Source organism: Hypanus sabinus, chromosome 4 (genome assembly GCF_030144855.1).
Source record: "Hypanus sabinus isolate sHypSab1 chromosome 4, sHypSab1.hap1, whole genome shotgun sequence".
Taxonomy (NCBI): Eukaryota; Metazoa; Chordata; class Chondrichthyes; order Myliobatiformes; family Dasyatidae; genus Hypanus; species Hypanus sabinus.
The window spans coordinates 38702015-38718926 of NC_082709.1; the positions used below are offsets into that span (position 1 = coordinate 38702015).

At 39.9% G+C, this 16912-nt stretch overlaps 3 protein-coding genes across 4 annotated transcripts in view; 2 read left to right on the forward strand and 1 right to left on the reverse strand.

Moving 5' to 3' along the window:
* Nucleotides 1-1991: 1991 nt before the first annotated feature.
* Nucleotides 1992-14420, reverse strand: osgepl1 (O-sialoglycoprotein endopeptidase-like 1). 2 transcript variants are annotated; one of them, XM_059966865.1, is made up of 7 exons: nucleotides 14042-14420; nucleotides 10865-11252; nucleotides 6519-6723; nucleotides 6273-6421; nucleotides 4477-4607; nucleotides 2788-2859; nucleotides 1992-2580 (listed from the first exon to the last, which is right to left on the reverse strand). In XM_059966865.1, the coding sequence occupies exons 1-7, from the start codon at nucleotides 14221-14223 to the stop codon at nucleotides 2502-2504; spliced, it is 1206 nt and encodes a 401-aa protein (XP_059822848.1). In that variant the 5' UTR covers nucleotides 14224-14420; the 3' UTR covers nucleotides 1992-2501. The 2 variants fall into 2 exon arrangements, with proteins under 2 accessions (XP_059822848.1, XP_059822846.1); XM_059966863.1 differs by having other exon boundaries at nucleotides 6273-6424.
* Nucleotides 14421-15246: 826 nt separating this feature from the next.
* Nucleotides 15247-16811, forward strand: adat3 (adenosine deaminase tRNA specific 3). Its single transcript, XM_059966869.1, has 2 exons — nucleotides 15247-15367; nucleotides 15611-16811. The coding sequence occupies exon 2, from the start codon at nucleotides 15630-15632 to the stop codon at nucleotides 16692-16694; it is 1065 nt and encodes a 354-aa protein (XP_059822852.1). The 5' UTR covers nucleotides 15247-15367; nucleotides 15611-15629; the 3' UTR covers nucleotides 16695-16811.
* The window catches only part of pms1 (PMS1 homolog 1, mismatch repair system component), a 141923-nt gene continuing 140270 nt past the window's right edge, over nucleotides 15260-16912 (forward strand). The window contains exon 1 of the mRNA XM_059966867.1: nucleotides 15260-15367. The gene's annotated coding sequence lies outside the window, so the exon portion shown is untranslated. The remainder of the gene's footprint in view (nucleotides 15368-16912) is intronic.

A 16912-nucleotide genomic window follows, 5' to 3' on the forward strand; every position in this document is an offset into this window, starting at 1 on the left:
TTTAACAATTGAATGACTAATTTATTTTTTAATTTAAAAGTTACTTGCCAAGTATCTAAAAACACAAGCATGACATTACAAACATTGTGCAGGATAGAAAATCATAATTTAGCTCAACTGGTACCAGTCCTTTGTCACACTTTTCCTTTCTGATCTACCATCAAGTATCCTCTTGAAACATCTAGGCCAACTAAGATAGCCATTGTTTGTGATAGGGAATTACATTCAGATATTCTGGATAAATAAGTTTCTCCTCAATCCTCAACTAGGTTCATTGTGTTTTTGTTGTAGTTATGTATTTTCCAGCATATAATTGATTCTCCCTTTCTAGACAATTGCTTCACCAAATACTACTTAAAATATTTTAAAAATATTTCCAATGTCACCCAAACTTTCTCTTTTCTAGATTAAAAGAACATATCTATTTATATCTTGGTTGGTGCAGCTGTAACGAAACCCAATTTCCCTCGGGATCAATAAAGTATGTCTGTCTGTCTAAAATAGGTTGAAAAAACTAACTTAATGCTTTATCTTTGTATCTAGTATCTTTAACTGGCTTCGGACTGTACATTGTTTGGTCTAACAAATATACACAGATTTAGTACAATATATCTTCTCTGCTTGTCAATTTTATTAGAACCGATAAGCAGAGACGATATACAGTACTATACCTGCATATATTTTACTTAACAGCCTTGTCATTGTGTTAGATCCCTGTAGGTTTTACCCCTTCTCCAGTTTAGAACCATCCACCTAAAGGCACCTTAATGTTTCTATTAAAATGTGTCAGTTCACTCAATAATCAAGTAATGCCCATTAAAAAAATTAGTCTTCTATTTTGCCACCTTTCAGTTTCAAGTCTCCAATTTGACACCATCTTCAAATCTGCATATTTCTTTGTGTTAATGCATTAGATGCACTATGAATATGTAAGGTAAGTAAATTCATGATTTTCAGATTCCAGATTACTCATATTAGTGAAAAACAGAAGTACAACCAACTGTCCTAATAGAACACCACCAAACAGCAGGTGCCAGAGGAAGTGGTAGGGGCAAGTGCAGTCAGCATGTAGATAGGAGCATTTTAGAAGGAAAAGGACTAAATGTGGGTAAATGGGACAGGCAGGCATCTTGGTCAGCATGGATGGGTTGGGTCAAAGGGCCTACTTCCCTGCAATGTAACCCTATGATTACTTCACTCTCAATAAGAACGGAGAGTCAAAACATGAGCAATATGAGCTTGTAATTGCAATTTGCCCCCACCTTAAATTTATCATGCTTTGACCAAAAAGAATATTTACCTCAATGTGCAGCCAGCATTTTATTCAAATTTGTTTACCATCTATTGATCTTTTAGCTTGAGAAATGGCATTCAAAGATCAGAGCAATTACCATCATGTAATAAAGGGGAGTACAAAACATAATTTATATACAGACCGGTCTGAGATATTTGCGGCTGATATTATAATTGTTTTAGATGGCTCAAGATATTAAGAATGTAACCAGGAATTTTTAAGGAATACTTTACAAGATCTTTTTTAACCAATCCACATTATTTTACAAATGGAAATTACAGAAAAAAATTAATAATCATCCCTGAACAGAAAAGATGCATTTATTTTCTGGAATTTATTCGACCAAGTCAAGATCTGATTGAACTTAAGAATATCCTTACCAGTCTCATCAGGGAGGATACAGGAAAGAAGGTTCTCCTGGCTAAGGAGTCCTGAACCAGGGATAATAGTCTCACATGAAATGAAGGTTATTTAAGGCTGAGGTCAGCAGCAATACCTTCACTCAGGAAATGGTGAATCTTTGAATTTTTGGATACAAGAGGAATTATGGACAATGCAGACTACTTACCTCTCCTCTACATAGCTAATAAATATTTATTTTAAGTAAAATGTTTGTTCTGATTTCTGAATGAATAATGTTCTTCTCAATGTAGTTTGGATTCATAAATCCGGAAAGAACAAGACTCAATCTAGCATATCAAATTAGTGGATTTATATAATCCAATAAAAAAAGAAAAGGCATTAAAATACTTTATTAAACCATGGAAAGATCATACATTTTCTGATTTTGATTGGCATCATTGATCCTTTTGAATGGTCGTAACTTTGCAGATCCTTCAGATCAGAATTTCACCCATTCAATTAAACTCATTAGATGTTTATCATTTCAAATATACCGTACACATTTTAATATGATCTTGACCTTGCACCCTTAACTCCTGGTGGAGTTGTCGGGGTACTTTCATGATAAGCTTTGCACCAGTCTGTTCCATCTGTCACGGTTGTGTGCCAGAGCCTGGGTCACTGCAAATGTTTTCCCTGTCCATTCTTTAATGTTGCCCGTCCATCTTTTCCTCTGTCTGCCTCTTCTTCAGGAGACATTTTAATAATTGGCAGCATCTAATTTGTACACACTTCATTAAAAAATCAGGCTCATTAGAGTTAATTCTTAAAAAGCCAACCACACAGTGGAGTCCCATTTTATTAATTATATCTTCAGTTTCAAACGAGGGACTTTCAATGCTGCTTTCTTGACTTGTTCTGATAAACTAATTCCGAGAGGGGCTCTACAAAACAAAAAGAGAAACATTAAGTTAACAACAGTGTATTCTTGTTTTAATCTGCTCTCTTTAAAAATGTTCTTCCTATTCTTCCTATGGTCTTCCATAGGTTTGAACATTATTCTTAAAAAGCACAAGTAAAAAATTAAAATCTATACATACTCAAAGCTAATTAATCTGATTTTTAAGAAAAACTAAAAATCTGTTACTTACTTTGGCTCATAACGAACTGCTTTTGGATTCTGCAAAACACCAATTCCTGCTCTAAGTCGCTCAATACCATTCCTAAAAAACAAACATATTGTGCACATATACATCAAATCAGTGTTATTATCATTGATATATACATTGAAATTTGTTGTTTTGTGGCAACGGTACAGTGCAAGACATAAATATTACTTTAAGTTACAAAAATAAAGCAATAGTGCAAAAGACAAAAAATCAAGGTAATGTTCATGGACTCAAGGACAGTTTAGATATCTGATGGCAGATATCATTTTAACTGCTGTATGTCACCTGATAAATGACAAACATTCTTAGAACCTGCTTTAATATCAGGAAATGGGCAGCTAATAATCAATGAATATTGAATTAAAAATAATGGAAACACAAAGGAAGAAGTCTATCCATTCTGCATTTATAAGTTCCCATTACACAAGGTGAATGATGTGGAATTAAAATGATCTAAGTGGGAAGTAAATAGTAATCTATGCAGTAAAGTTCAAGTAACAGGACAAAATGTTTAAACTGCCAAATCACATAATTGAATCTTATACTCAGTACCTGAGTGTGGGGTGCAATGATGAAAGAATTGTACAATACACTGAAGGTCAAAGGCACTGCTGAGACTAATCATGAGAATGTGATAGAGTAAGTTTTTAATCATGATATTGAAAGTCATGTTGCAGAATAAGTCGTATATGCCAAAGAGAGACGTTATGGATATGATGGGAAGTGGGGATCTCAGCACAATCGCTGTCACTAAAGAAGTTGGAAGAGGAGACTAAAGGGCCTAAAGATAGACAGGTCTCCTGGCCTGATGAGATGTATTGAGGGTACTAACAAAAATGCTGGAAGTTATAGTAGATACATTTATGATAATTTATCAAAATTCTTTGTACTCTTGGCAGGTCTTGGTTAATTGGAAGGCACTGAGTATCACAGCACTGTTTAAAAAGGGGTGCAGGCAAAAGACAGTAACTTTATGCCAGTTAGCTTAATACCTGTGATTGGGAAAATGCTTGAGGGTATTGTTAAGGAAGGTATAGCAAGACATCTGGATGGTAGTGCTTTGATCGGACAGACACAGCATGTATTCATGAAGGGCAGGTTGTGTTTGAAAAACTTTCTGGACCTCAGTGAGAGTATAATGAGCTCAGTGGATAAATGGAGACAGGTGGATGTTGTATACTTGGATTTCTAGAAGGCATTTGATGATGTGATGCATATAAGACTTATCCATAACATAACGATGCAAGGAATTGGGAGTATGAATTAACATGGTGGATTATTGGCTAACCAAAAGAAGGCAGAGAGTTGGGGCAAATGGATGTTTGGCAGTCAGTAGTAAGAATGGATGCTGCAGGGATCAGTGCTGGGCCTATCACTGTTCATAATATGCATTAACAATTTGGAAGAGGGGACTAAGTGTGTGATGATACTAAATTGAGTGAAGAAGCAAGTTGTGTAGAGGATAAGGAGAGTCTACAGAGAGATATAGATAAGTGGAATGAACAGTCAAGGGTCTAGCAAATGGAGTACAACACTGGTAAATGTGAGATCATCCTCTTTGGAAGGGAAAATAGAAGAACAGATTTTTATTTAAATGGTGAAAGATTTGGGGCTAATTTTGCTTGAAATAACACTTCAAATTAAGAAAAGCACTGTTAATATCCCTCTTACCATGCAATCATGATGCCATTGTCTGTGCAGAGTTTTGGAGGAGGACAATTCAGTGAGAACCCACATGCTTCAGCTACTATCTGCAGAACTTTTATGATGTATTTATTGCTGGCCACGCCACCTGACACCACCTGAAGTAAAGAAAGGAATACATGCCAATAGTTATTACTTAAGTAAAAAAAAAGATGTTAATTATTTAGCAAGAGTTATAGGGTAATGTAGCATGGAACAGGTCCTGCAGCCCAAACTGTCCATACTGATTAAGATGCCCATCTAAGCTAATCCCATTTGCCCATATTTGGCTCATATCCCTCTAAATTTTTCCTACCAATGTACCCGTCTGAATTATTGCACCTGTTTCAACCACTTACTCTGGTAGCTCATTCTATATATGTACCACCCGCTGATGAAGACATTGCTCCTCAGGTCCCTTTTAAATCTTTCCTTGCTCACCTTAACCCTTTGCCTCTTAATTTCTGAACACAAGAGGTTTTGCAGATGCTGGAAATCCCTTCCCTATGGACAAAGACTGGGTACACTCACCCCATCTATGTCCCTCATGATTTTATACACCTGCATAAGGTCACTGCTCGGCCTCCTAAGCTCTAATGTATAAACTCCTAGCCTAACCAACTTCTCCCTCTAACTTCGATCCTAGAATCCTGGCAACATTCTACTTTGCATTCTTTCCAGCTTAATTACAGCTTTCCTCAACAGGGTCACCAACGCTCTCAGTGCAGCCTGATGTTTCAACTCCTGCAGTCAGTCTCCAGACTGAGGAAGGCCAGTGTGCCAAACACCTTCTTCACTACCTGTCTATCTGTGACACTACATTCAGGAAATTATGCACTTGTCCTCCTAGGTTCCTCTGTTCTACAATCCTCCCCAGGCCCTACTGTTCACTGGAATCTCCTCTGTTAGTTTGACTTCTCAAAATGCAGCACCTCACACTTATCTGGATCGAACACCATTTGCTATTCCTCAGCCCACTTACCCAGTTGATCAAGGTCCCCATGTTTTTTTTGTGACTTTATAGAGGTGTACAAAATCACGAGGCTCTCTTTCTGCTGCCTTCTGTGGGAGAAGGTCAATGAATAAAAACACAATACTGTTTTTATTAGTAACCCTGCAGAGTGCACAGATATATCCTTCCCAATCTCTTCAAATTGCGCTGCAAATTAATGAATATAAAACCAGTAAGAAACCAACATATTCAAGTACCTGCAAATCTGTTACGTTTCCTTGGGAATCCAATTTGCAGCCCCCCCCAGCCAACTGTTTAGGTCACATTAGTCAATCATTCTGTGATAAAGAAAGGCTATTTTTGCCCTTCATTAGCCCTTCAAGTGGAGTTGGTCATCAACTTTTAGAAAGTAGAGGGAACAAAATGCTCGGATCAAACTAGCCGCCAACAGATATAAATAGCAGACTAGATGACTCTCCATCTAACAGTGAAGTGATTCAGTTCATCAACATTTTCCAACAGAGCCACAAAAGATTCTCATAACTAAACAAAATAGGAAGTTTACATGAGAATCAACTAACATGCCACAAGGCTCAGCAGAGACACACAAGCGGAAAGGGGGGTGGGGGTCCCTGTGTATCTGCACATTACAGGGACTGTTGGTTTTATTTTTACTGTGCAATGTATTCATTGTAAATTCCAGTTAGTGTGTATTTGCTTTTCCAGAGATCTTCCTTCCACCATCAGTGCTCCATTTTAGCAGCAATCAATATTTGATCATCTCCTGCCACCTTGCTCAACACATAGTTTAGGTACAGAATGAGATACTAACCAAGGTTGGGTTTGATTGAGGCAAGAAGTCTTCCTTCTTACAGAAGAGAATGGCTCGATGTGTACGCTTTGCCAAGTGAACTGCCACTGTATGTTGAACAGCAGCAGCAATGTCATTCGCACACGAGAGGAACTGTCCATCCTGGATACCTGCTTGAGAAATATACCTAACTTACAATACACAAGAGAGGACTGCAGTGAACCAGAACGGAGCCACATTAAGTAAAAATATAAAAGACCAATTAACCTTCTTCCTTTTCCTTTTTTGTAATTATTTGATTGACATGATTGCGCAGACCAGAGAAGGAAAAGTCACAGTCTAGGTGATGCCTCATAGGCTGTGTTAATTCAATGTGCGATCGATTCCCACTTCTGGCCAAGTATTCAATGGCTTCACCCCCACTCATGGTACAGCACGCTGGGTGATTTCTCAGTGACAGTCTTCTTGCAACCTAAAAAGAAACAGCATCATGTTTTAAATTGGCTATCAGCAGAAAGTGTTTTCACCTACTATGTCAAAAGACCTTTGAATAATCTCTAAACATTTCTAATGAGTAGAAACATTTAGAAATGGTTGAAAACATTTAAGTATTTATAGAGGTTACTGATAATTAAAAAAATAATTTCACTTCAAAAATAGATTACTAACACCCAGTGTAGAAAATCACTGAAGCACAACTGCAACTCAACAAACAAGTTTACTTACATTTCCTCACTATTTAAGAAATGCACATCAGCTCTTTGCTAGAAAAGCCTACACTAGCTATATGTGAACTTCCTGCTAAAATATCTGGAAAACCTCACCCACAAACTCTGATGCAGCAGGACACAAAGTTGATTTTCATTGATTATTTTTGTGTGTTTTCCTTCTGCCTTAAACTTCTAATATATCTTCCACCCCCTCTAACACATTTTTAGGACATCAATATCTCAGACAAAAGACCTAATTTTTCCCCATTGTAAATTCTTATATATGCCATGCCTACAGTGAGTGAGAGAAGATTGGATGACAGGAAAAACATGTGTTTACTTAAGAACATAAAAAAATGGAGTAAAACTGGGCTCTACTTCAAGCATCGATCTTCCAACCAATACAATCATAACTAAGGAGGTCTGGCCACACGTCCACCTTTCTGCCTGATCCCCTTATTAAATAACACATAGCAATCTACAACGCAACGTTGTGCTGACCATGTAACCTACTCTAGCAACTGCCTAGAATTTCCCTACCTAATAGCCCTCTACTTTTCTAAGCTCCATGTACCTATCTAAAGGACCCCATTGTATCAGCCTCTACCATCTCTGCTGGCAGTGCATTCCATGCACCCACTACTCTCTCTGTGAAAAACTTACCTCTGGAATCCCCACTGTACATGCTTCCAAGCACCTTAAAATTATACTCCCTTGTATTAACCATTTCAGGCCTGGGAAAAAGCCTCTGGCTATCCACACGATCAATGCCTCTCATCATCTTATATACCTCACCTCTCATCCTCCATCGCTCCAAGGAGAAAAGGCCAAGTTCACTCAACCTATTTTCATAAGACACACTCTCCAATCCAGGCAACATCCTTGTAAATCTCCTCTGAACTCTCTCTATACTATCTACATTCTTCCTGAAGTGAGGTGACCAGAATTGAACACGGTACTCCAAGTAGGGTCTAACTAAGGTTATACAGCTGTAACATTACCTCACGGCTCTTGAACTCAATCCCATGGTTGACGAAGGCCAACACACCATATGCCTTCTTAACAACACTGTCAACCTGTGCAACAGTTTTGCGTGTCCAATGGACATGTACCCCAAAATCTCTCTGATCCTCCACACTGCCAACAATCTTACCATTAATATTATATTCTGACTTCAAATTTGACCTACCAAAATGTATAATTTCACCCCTATCTTGGTTGAACTCCATCTGCCACTTCTCAGCCCAGTTCTGCATCCTATTGATGTCCTGCTGTAACCTCTGATAACCCTCCAGACTATCCACAGCACCCCCAACTTTTGTGACATCAGCAAACTTACTAATCCACCCTTCTACTTCCCCATCTAAGTCATTTATAAAAATCACAAAGAGGAGGAGCCCCAAAACAGATCGCTGCAGAACACCACTGGTCACTGACCTCCATGCAGAAATGCAGAATATGAACCATCTACAACCACCCTTTGCCTTCTGTGGGCAAGCCAATTCTAGATACATTTAACAAGGTTTCCTTGGATCCCAGGCCTTCTTACTTTCTGAATAAGCCTTGCATGGGGAACCTTACTAAATACCTTACTGAAATTCATATCCACTACATTCACTGCTCTATCTTCATCAATGCGTTTTGCATCCTCAAAGAATTCAACCTGGTTCTTGGTTCCACTGACAATTCATTCACATTCTAAAACATAAAGATTCAGTAAGTGCACCAGGGCAGAAAATTACAAAAGACTCATAGCCCTGTAGAAAAGAAATTCTTCCTCTCTCCAATCCTAAACAGGCCTCCCTTTAACATGAAACTACATAGATTCTGTCACCATCGGGAATTTGCACAGTTCACTCAGAATTACAGCAACAATCAATCTGCAGGAGGACTCTCCCTTGTCATGCAGATTTATAACCATTATTATATATTATCCTATTTTTATTGACAGGAAATTTAACTGTACTTAGATCTCAGTAAAATGTTTGTTTTACAATGAGTCTAACAACTAGATTAAAAGTTTTAGGCTTGCTGCTCTTTTATAGTGTTGAAGAACTTTAAATAGCTAGATCCTATTTAGTTCAGCAACTCATGGAACATTTAAGACATGAGGTAACTTTCCATGTGGGGATATAAACGATATGGAATGAACTGCCAGGTAAAGTAATTGAAGCACGTGCAATAGTATCACCCAAGATAGTGGTCACCAACCTTTTAAAGCCCAAGATCCCCTACCTCATCCTTAGTGAAAGGCAAGATCGACCTACTAAATCAGTTAGTCACACGCATGCGCACCAGGCAGAACAGACCGGAAGTAAAACCCCGCAACCCAGAAGTATAAATAATGTATGTACACCAGGGGTCACTACCGTTTTTTTGCACTGCGGACCGGTTTAATATTGACAATATTCTTGCGGACCGGCCGATGGGGAGGGGGCGTTTAATCACAACCAGAGTACAGTGATACTTGAAGCAGGTTCCTTATGTCCAGTCTATTCTGCAATTTAGTTTATGTGGCTCTCAGCACTTAGCTTCTGTCCTGCTTGCTCATTTTTTTTCTGCTGAAAAATCTCAACAGGTTTGTCTTTAAGTGCAGGGTGCTTGGACTCAAGGTACCGAAGCTGTTTTGAGGACTTCATTGCCTCATTAGATAGCCTCCAGGCCCAAACTCCAGCCTCCCGTCCGCCTGCTGCCAGACGGCTTGGTCAGGTGCAGCTGGTAGTGGGTGGGGTGAGAGGACAAGGTCAGGGCCAGAGGTTCCTGTGCCAGGGCTGTGACAGTCGCAGTCTGGAGAGAGTGAGTGAGCGACCAAGGAGTGTGACAGGACGCGTTCCTGCCCCCCTTGTAGGATCTATCGGCCGACAAAAGGTTGGCTCGAGGGATGACTTCCAGTAGATCGCAGTGAGGTAGCTGCTGTGCTACTTACGAAACCCTGAACCCGAATTAGGTCGTCTGCGAATATTTTAGCACCAGGTTCCCCATGAGCATTCAGCATGGTAAACAGGTTTAGAGGCGGCACCCATCTGTCTGCGCTCCAGGCCAGTAGGAATGGCACTTCTCACCGGCTGCGCAAGGCAGCCAGTGATCCCTGGCACGAGGGTATCAATGTGTTTAGGCGAATGATGACCTCGCACGGGTAATGACTTTGCATGCGTTCAAGTTCAACAGTGGGCGTGACAGGGAATGAGGAAAGGTGTAGCTGACTCATATTGTTTCATATCGTCAAATTATATCATTTCCTTGCGGCCCGGTGGTTGGGGACCGCTGAATTACACTGTACAGTGCGTGGCGGGGGAGCTACACACATGTGCACTGGGCAGAAAGAACGGAACTAAAACCCGGCAAACCTGGAAACAATCTCTCAACAGTAGTTGTGTATTTATTTTTCATTTTTTTCGGTATCTACTGGGAAAGTCTCAAAGATCGACCAGTCGTTCGTGATCGATGGTTGGGGACCACTAACCTAAGAAGTGCTTTGATATATAAATATATGTATCCGGGTGGGCTTTGAATGAGTATAAGCTAAACACCGGAAATTGGGACTAATTGGGTGGGCATTAGGGTCAACAAGCCTGCTACCATGCCAATTGTGATTGAAAATCCTAACGATACATTCAAACTAACAAATTTCATGCACAGTACACATTTTCTAATGTAAAATTACACAATTCTATTAACTGACAGCTCTTTTTATAATCAAAATTCATTCTTACCAAATCTAATTGACTGGATAATTCAAAACATTTTCTGTATAATAATCAATTGATTATTTGTTTTAAACTGAATCTTAAAATGTATGAATTGTTCATGATCCTTAAATTCTTAAAGGCAAGTAATAAATTTTAAAGATTTTCAGACTATTGTTAAACTTCTGCTGATTTTAAAATTTCACACTGTACACACCTTGTCAAATGTGTCTCCTGGGGCTTCATCCATCGTCTGTCCGAGAAGAAGAAAGTCATCGACTCCACGGGCAATGGCGAGCAAACTGTGACCACCAGAGATCAACAAGACCAGGAAGGGAAATTCCACTGACTGCAGCATTCTAATGGTCAGAGCATGGGCCTCCATATGATGAATAGGAATAAAAGGTTTCTTATATTGCTCTATTAATTTCAAGCTGTACTCTAAGCCTACTTGTAGGCTTAATGCAAGTCCTGGCTTTGTAGTGGTTGCTATTGCTGTTAGTTCATTAAGGGAGACGCCACTCTTTTCTACAGCTTCCTGCACCACTCTGTCCAGGTGCTCTCTGTGTAGCTTCTGTGCTACTGGTGGGATTATTCCACCTGCCCTGAAACAAAAGAAAGCTAACAGTTATTCTGTCTGATTTAAAAGTTGATTAAAAATATCCCAAAAAATTATTCTTCCTTTTCATAGTGAAGATACACCCCAAAGGATTTTGTTTGCATTTTTGATTATTCACAAGATGAAGAAGTCACTGGCACATAAGTTATTATCTATAAACAGAGTAGTAACCCCTAAGTATTTTAAATCCAACGCGTCGTGTGACTGAGCTCTCTGCTGCAGTTCCAAAAGTAAATGATTGGCATTTTACAAAAAAAAAACTGCTTTGTGTGTACCTTCTGCTCATGAAACGCATCAGGAGATCAGTGACCCCAGCTGTAATAGTCAGAGATATAACTGTTTCCTTTTAATGAAGAATTATTTCCATATTCATATGCCTTATGGGCAGTTTTTTAGTTTATTCAGTTGCAGCTGTTTTAATTTGTATATATATATATATTTATTTATTTATAAAACAACCTAATATCAATATAAATTTGCACTTCAAAATAATTGTTTTGAGGAAATAGGGAATTATTAAAAGGTAACAAGCCACAGAAGTACGAGTGAAATGGTTACTTGTTCCTGTTCTTGTTCTACTGTCAAGATGAATCCACACTCAGGTTGGAGGAACAACACCTTATATACCGGCTGGGTAGCCTCCAAACTGATGGCATGAACATTGACTTCTCTAACTTCCGTTAATGCCCCTCCTCCCCTTCTTACCCCATCCCTGATATATTTAGCTTCCCCCCCCCTTTATTTTCTCTCTTTCTGCCCATCACTCTTGCCTGTTCTCCATTTCCCTCTGGTGCCCCCCTCCCCCTTTCTTTCTCCCTAGGCCTCCCATCCCATGATCCTTTCCCTTCTCTAGCTTTGTATCCCTTTTGCCAATCACCTTTCTGGCTCTCAGCTTCACCCCACTCCCTCCGGTCTTCTCCTATCATATCGCATTTTCCCCTGCCCCCACTACTTTCAAATCTTTTAGTATCTCTCCTTTCAGTTAGTCCTGACGAAGGGTCTTGGCCCGAAACATCGACATTGCTTCTCCTTATAGATGCTGCCTGGCCTGCTGTGTTTCACCAGCATTTTGTGTGTGTTGTTTGAATTTCCAGCATCTGCAGATTTCCTCATACTTGTTCCTGGAAGTTATTTTTCAGAGAAGTGCTGGTTTGTTTTAAAGCAATTTAGCACTGTCTTACAAATATCAAAGTAAAAGTCATATTTATAGTCAAATGCACAAGTACATGTATGTGCAAGTGCATTGAAACACAACTTGAGCAGCATCAACTTGAACTGCACTCAATGGAAAATGATAAATGAATAATAAATTATACACAATATTTATAAAGAGCACAATTAGAATACAAGAAAATCCAAGACCATTTATTGCAGTGATAAATGTGGTCATAGTTTTGGTAAGCTGTAGTGATTAGGGTTTCCTGGTTGTTTCAAGAACTGAATGGTTGAAGAGAAGCAGCTGTTCTCAAACTGGCAGTATGGGACTTCAGGGTTTCCATATCTCCTGCCCAATGGTAGCTACAGGAAGTTGGCATGGTCTGGATGGTGGGAATCTTTGATGATGGATGTTGCCTTTTTGGGGTAGCTCCTTGTGTAGATAGTACCAAAAATGGGGAGGGATATGCCCGCGATGTGTTACACAAATCGACTGCAGCTTCTTACATTTCTGCGTATTGGAATAGCTGTGACAGACCATAATACAATCAGTCAGGACATGTTCAATAGTACGGCCGCAGAAGTTTGTTAGAGAGATTGGTGACAAGCCAAACTCCCTTAACCTCCGAAGAAAGTAAAAACACTGGTGTGCTTTCCTTATGATTGCATCAATGTACTGGGCACAGGACAGGTTATCTAATATATTAACACACAGAATATAAAGCTACTGACTCTTTCCATCACCAATCCCCGAATGTTGATAGGCATATGTTTGCCCTCCTTTCCCTTCTTTAAGTCAACAATTAGCTCTTTAGTCTGACAGATTGTTGTTGTAACACCACTCCAGCAGGCGTCCTATCCAACTCATCACCATCCAACAACAGCAGCGTTGTCAGTGAACTTGAAGATGGCATTGGAGCTGTGCTTAGCTACACAGCTATAAAGAGTAGAGCAGGGGGCTAAGCACACTGTCTTGAGGTGCACCTGTGTTGAAGATCAGCAAGGAGGAAACACTGACACCAATCCTCACTGCCTGAAGTCTGTCGCTGAGAAAGTCAAAGTTTAGAGGCTGAGGTCTTGAAGCATGATGATGAGTTTGGATGGAATGATTGTGTTGAACTCCAAAATATAGTCAATGAATATAGGAGTATGTGACGAGCCAGAGAAATCACATCCGCTGTAAACCTGTTGCGGCAGAGTGGATCCAGTTCAGCTCTGAGGTAGGAGCTGATTGCACCATAACCAACCTCTCAACGTACTTCATTAAGGTTGATTTTAATGCCACTATGGACAGTAGTCATTGTATCAAAGGAAATACAGTGTGATTAATATTATAGCTATTAAATACTTGTCAAAATACAGATGTTGAAATCTAACACAAAAACGGGAAATGCTAAAAACTTTCAGGTCAGGCATTTCTTATAGATACTGCCCCGCCTGCTGAATGTTTCCAGCGTTATTTACTGTGCAGGAAAACAAAAGCTTGAATTTCTAAGTAATTGGACTGGGCGCAACAAATATGGTCTTGATTATTACATGTATAATAAATGCATTACATATTTAGCAAATGTAAGTTCTAGGATTTAATAACCGGTGAAACATTTTCATTAGAATACCTACTTCAGGTGAGTTTCTTTCTGAGAGTGTAAGGCTTCTCCTAAGACTCCGCCTGTTTCGTCCACGACGGCCGCGGCAGTGTCATCGCAGCTGGTTTCTATGCCCAGCACTACCCTGGGCCGCCCGAGGAGGCCACGGGCAGCGACCCGACTCAGGGTTCGGACTGGCAGAAAATGTGTTGCCATGGCAATGCAAATCTTCCGAACCCAGCCACATGGAGAGCAGCAGCAGCAACAGCAGCAATCGCTTAAGGCGAATTCCCTGCGTATAACGCACTGTCTACTTGCACCTCAGTTCCACCGTGCACTGCTCATCGAAATGCCGAACAGGAAAGCACAGCACCTCACCCCAGGATGGGCCACCCCCCCAAGGAAGGACACCACGGTGTCACAATTAGCCGTTCCCCACTCTGCAGGAGCGCAACTGTAATTCCGGCACATGAAACATTCCGCCTTCCACTTGCATTATTGTTCGTAATTTCGAGCTGTCATATCTGCATATTCATATTTCTCTTTTATCCACGGTTCAGTTGGTAGCATTAAATTGTCAGTATAGAAGGAAAACAGCCAGTATATATTAGTGAGAGGAAGGTGTGCGGGTTGAGACATTGGTTCCATCAGCTCCTGTTTTACCCCTTCCTCTCACTTCTTTACACGGGCTATATTCCCTCTGGACTCACTCCTAGTGCGGGGTCTCGACAGGTACAATTTCTACATAAGATCTCTGACCCGCCGAATTCTTGAAAATCAGAAATTCTTAAGACCAATTCTGGGAATATCCTTCATACATTTTAATACATTAATACATTTTCTACTTCTCTCACCACTGAAAGCCTTTCAATTCTCATTCCATTATGGGTTGGATTTTTTTTTGTTTTTGTTTTTTGAAAATCAGAAATAGTGTGTGGATAATTTCCTTAGATAAATATTTCAAAATTTAATAGATGTTAATATAATATTCTTAACACCTTTTAAAAAGGTTATGAGATCTGGTTATATAAGAAGTAGCGAACTACACAGAGGATAGAGAAAAGCTCATATGGAAAATTTGGTCTGGAATTACGAGTATATACAAAATATTTCAGTCCAGCCACAACGTTCACTTCCCAACAAAAAGTGGTGACAGCCCCGTGGGAGGACCCTTGAACCCCGGGAACTGTCGGTGGTGACTGCACAGTGTGTAGTGGAGGGGGGATGCAATTAGAGGCGGAACACCGGAAGTGCAGAAGGTCGAGGTGGGAATGGGGAGAGGAACTATTTAGAGAAAATATTATTGTTGCGTCCGATTGAGTGCCGGCTCCGAGCAGCGATTGTCGCCGGTATTCCCCAGGTTAGTATCTCGTGTTCTTGTGAGCAGGTCATGCAACGCTCCGCTGGACCTCGGGTTGCACACTGACTGCATATGGGCGTCTGTATATCACAGACATGCATGCTATTGGTTCCAGGTATAGACGATTGGTTGAAGAGTTGTGTCTGCCTTTGAAACATAAAATGCTGGACTCGAGAATCAGTTAATGTTTCAGGTCATAACCGGGTCTTCTGAACTTTAACCAACGATTAATTGTTTCCCCAGTTCTGAGGCTGAAGATACCATGGAACCGCTGTGCAAAAAGAGAAAAACTAAAGCATTTGAGACTTTCACTTGGGAGCTGATGCCTGTACTTTCAGACGAGAAATCTGGTGAGATTGAACTTATAGAAGCATATGCAGCCTCCATTATTAATAAAAAGCGAACATCTGCTCTTATTAAATACCTGGCTGATATCTATCCACTGAGTAATCTTCCACATATCAAGAGAGTACGGTCTTGCAGGGACAAAAGTGAGCATCCTTTAGAAATCATCATTTGCTTACAAAGTGACTTGAATAGTATGGATGCACTAAATGGAGAAGTGTCTCTCCGTGATCTCTTTCCTGAAGGAAATGTTGATGTTACTTGTCTTGGAGAACCTTTTCAAGTCAAAATACCAGCACACCAACCATTGACTAGACCGCAGTTTGAAGTAGCAAGCCAGCACTGGCCTACATCATTCCATGAAAACAAGCAAACGACAGAAGCCCTCCATGGCCAGCTGTTTAATAGTGAAGAGAAAGCAAAGATGCAGACTTTTATGGAGAAAGCCATCGAAGCTGCAAAAGTGGGAAAGGAACTAGGGATGGAACCAGTTGGTGCTGTAATGGTTAATCCAGTGTCTGACAGGATCATCGCTGTAGGTCATGACTGCAGGAATGGACCAAATCCTTTGCTTCATGCAGTTATGGTGTGTATTGATCAGGTTGCTCATGCACAAGGTGGTGGTGCTTTTAATCATGATAAATACCTTAAGTGTTATTTTACCTCTGCAGAACCTATTGGTGATGATGCAGTCAACACTATCAAACCTGTGCTTTTATCAGATGACCATATTCCCAAAGGAACTGTGGCAGATGGATTGCCTTATATATGTACAGGGTATGATTTGTATGTTACCAGAGAACCCTGCGTAATGTGTGCAATGGCACTGGTACATTCCAGAATACACAGAGTTTTTTACGCAACCTCTTCTCCAGATGGAGCTTTGGGAACTAAATATAAAGTACATACAAAAAAAGATCTGAATCACCATTATGTTGTCTTTAAAGGATTAATGGAAAAGGAATGTCAACTTCTCTCATAGTATCGGAATAATTTCAGATTTACTTAAAGAGGAAATTATTTTTTCACTCACATTTTAATTTTACTAACTTTACACCTTATGGAATTTTGTTACTTTTATTAAAGTTTTTTATTGTGGTGTGTCGACTCTAAACCTATTAATGTACAAATCCTATCTAGGACTCATTCTGAAAGGAAAAGCAGAGCTGTTTTTGAAGTGGGATGTCCAGGGAGGAGTAA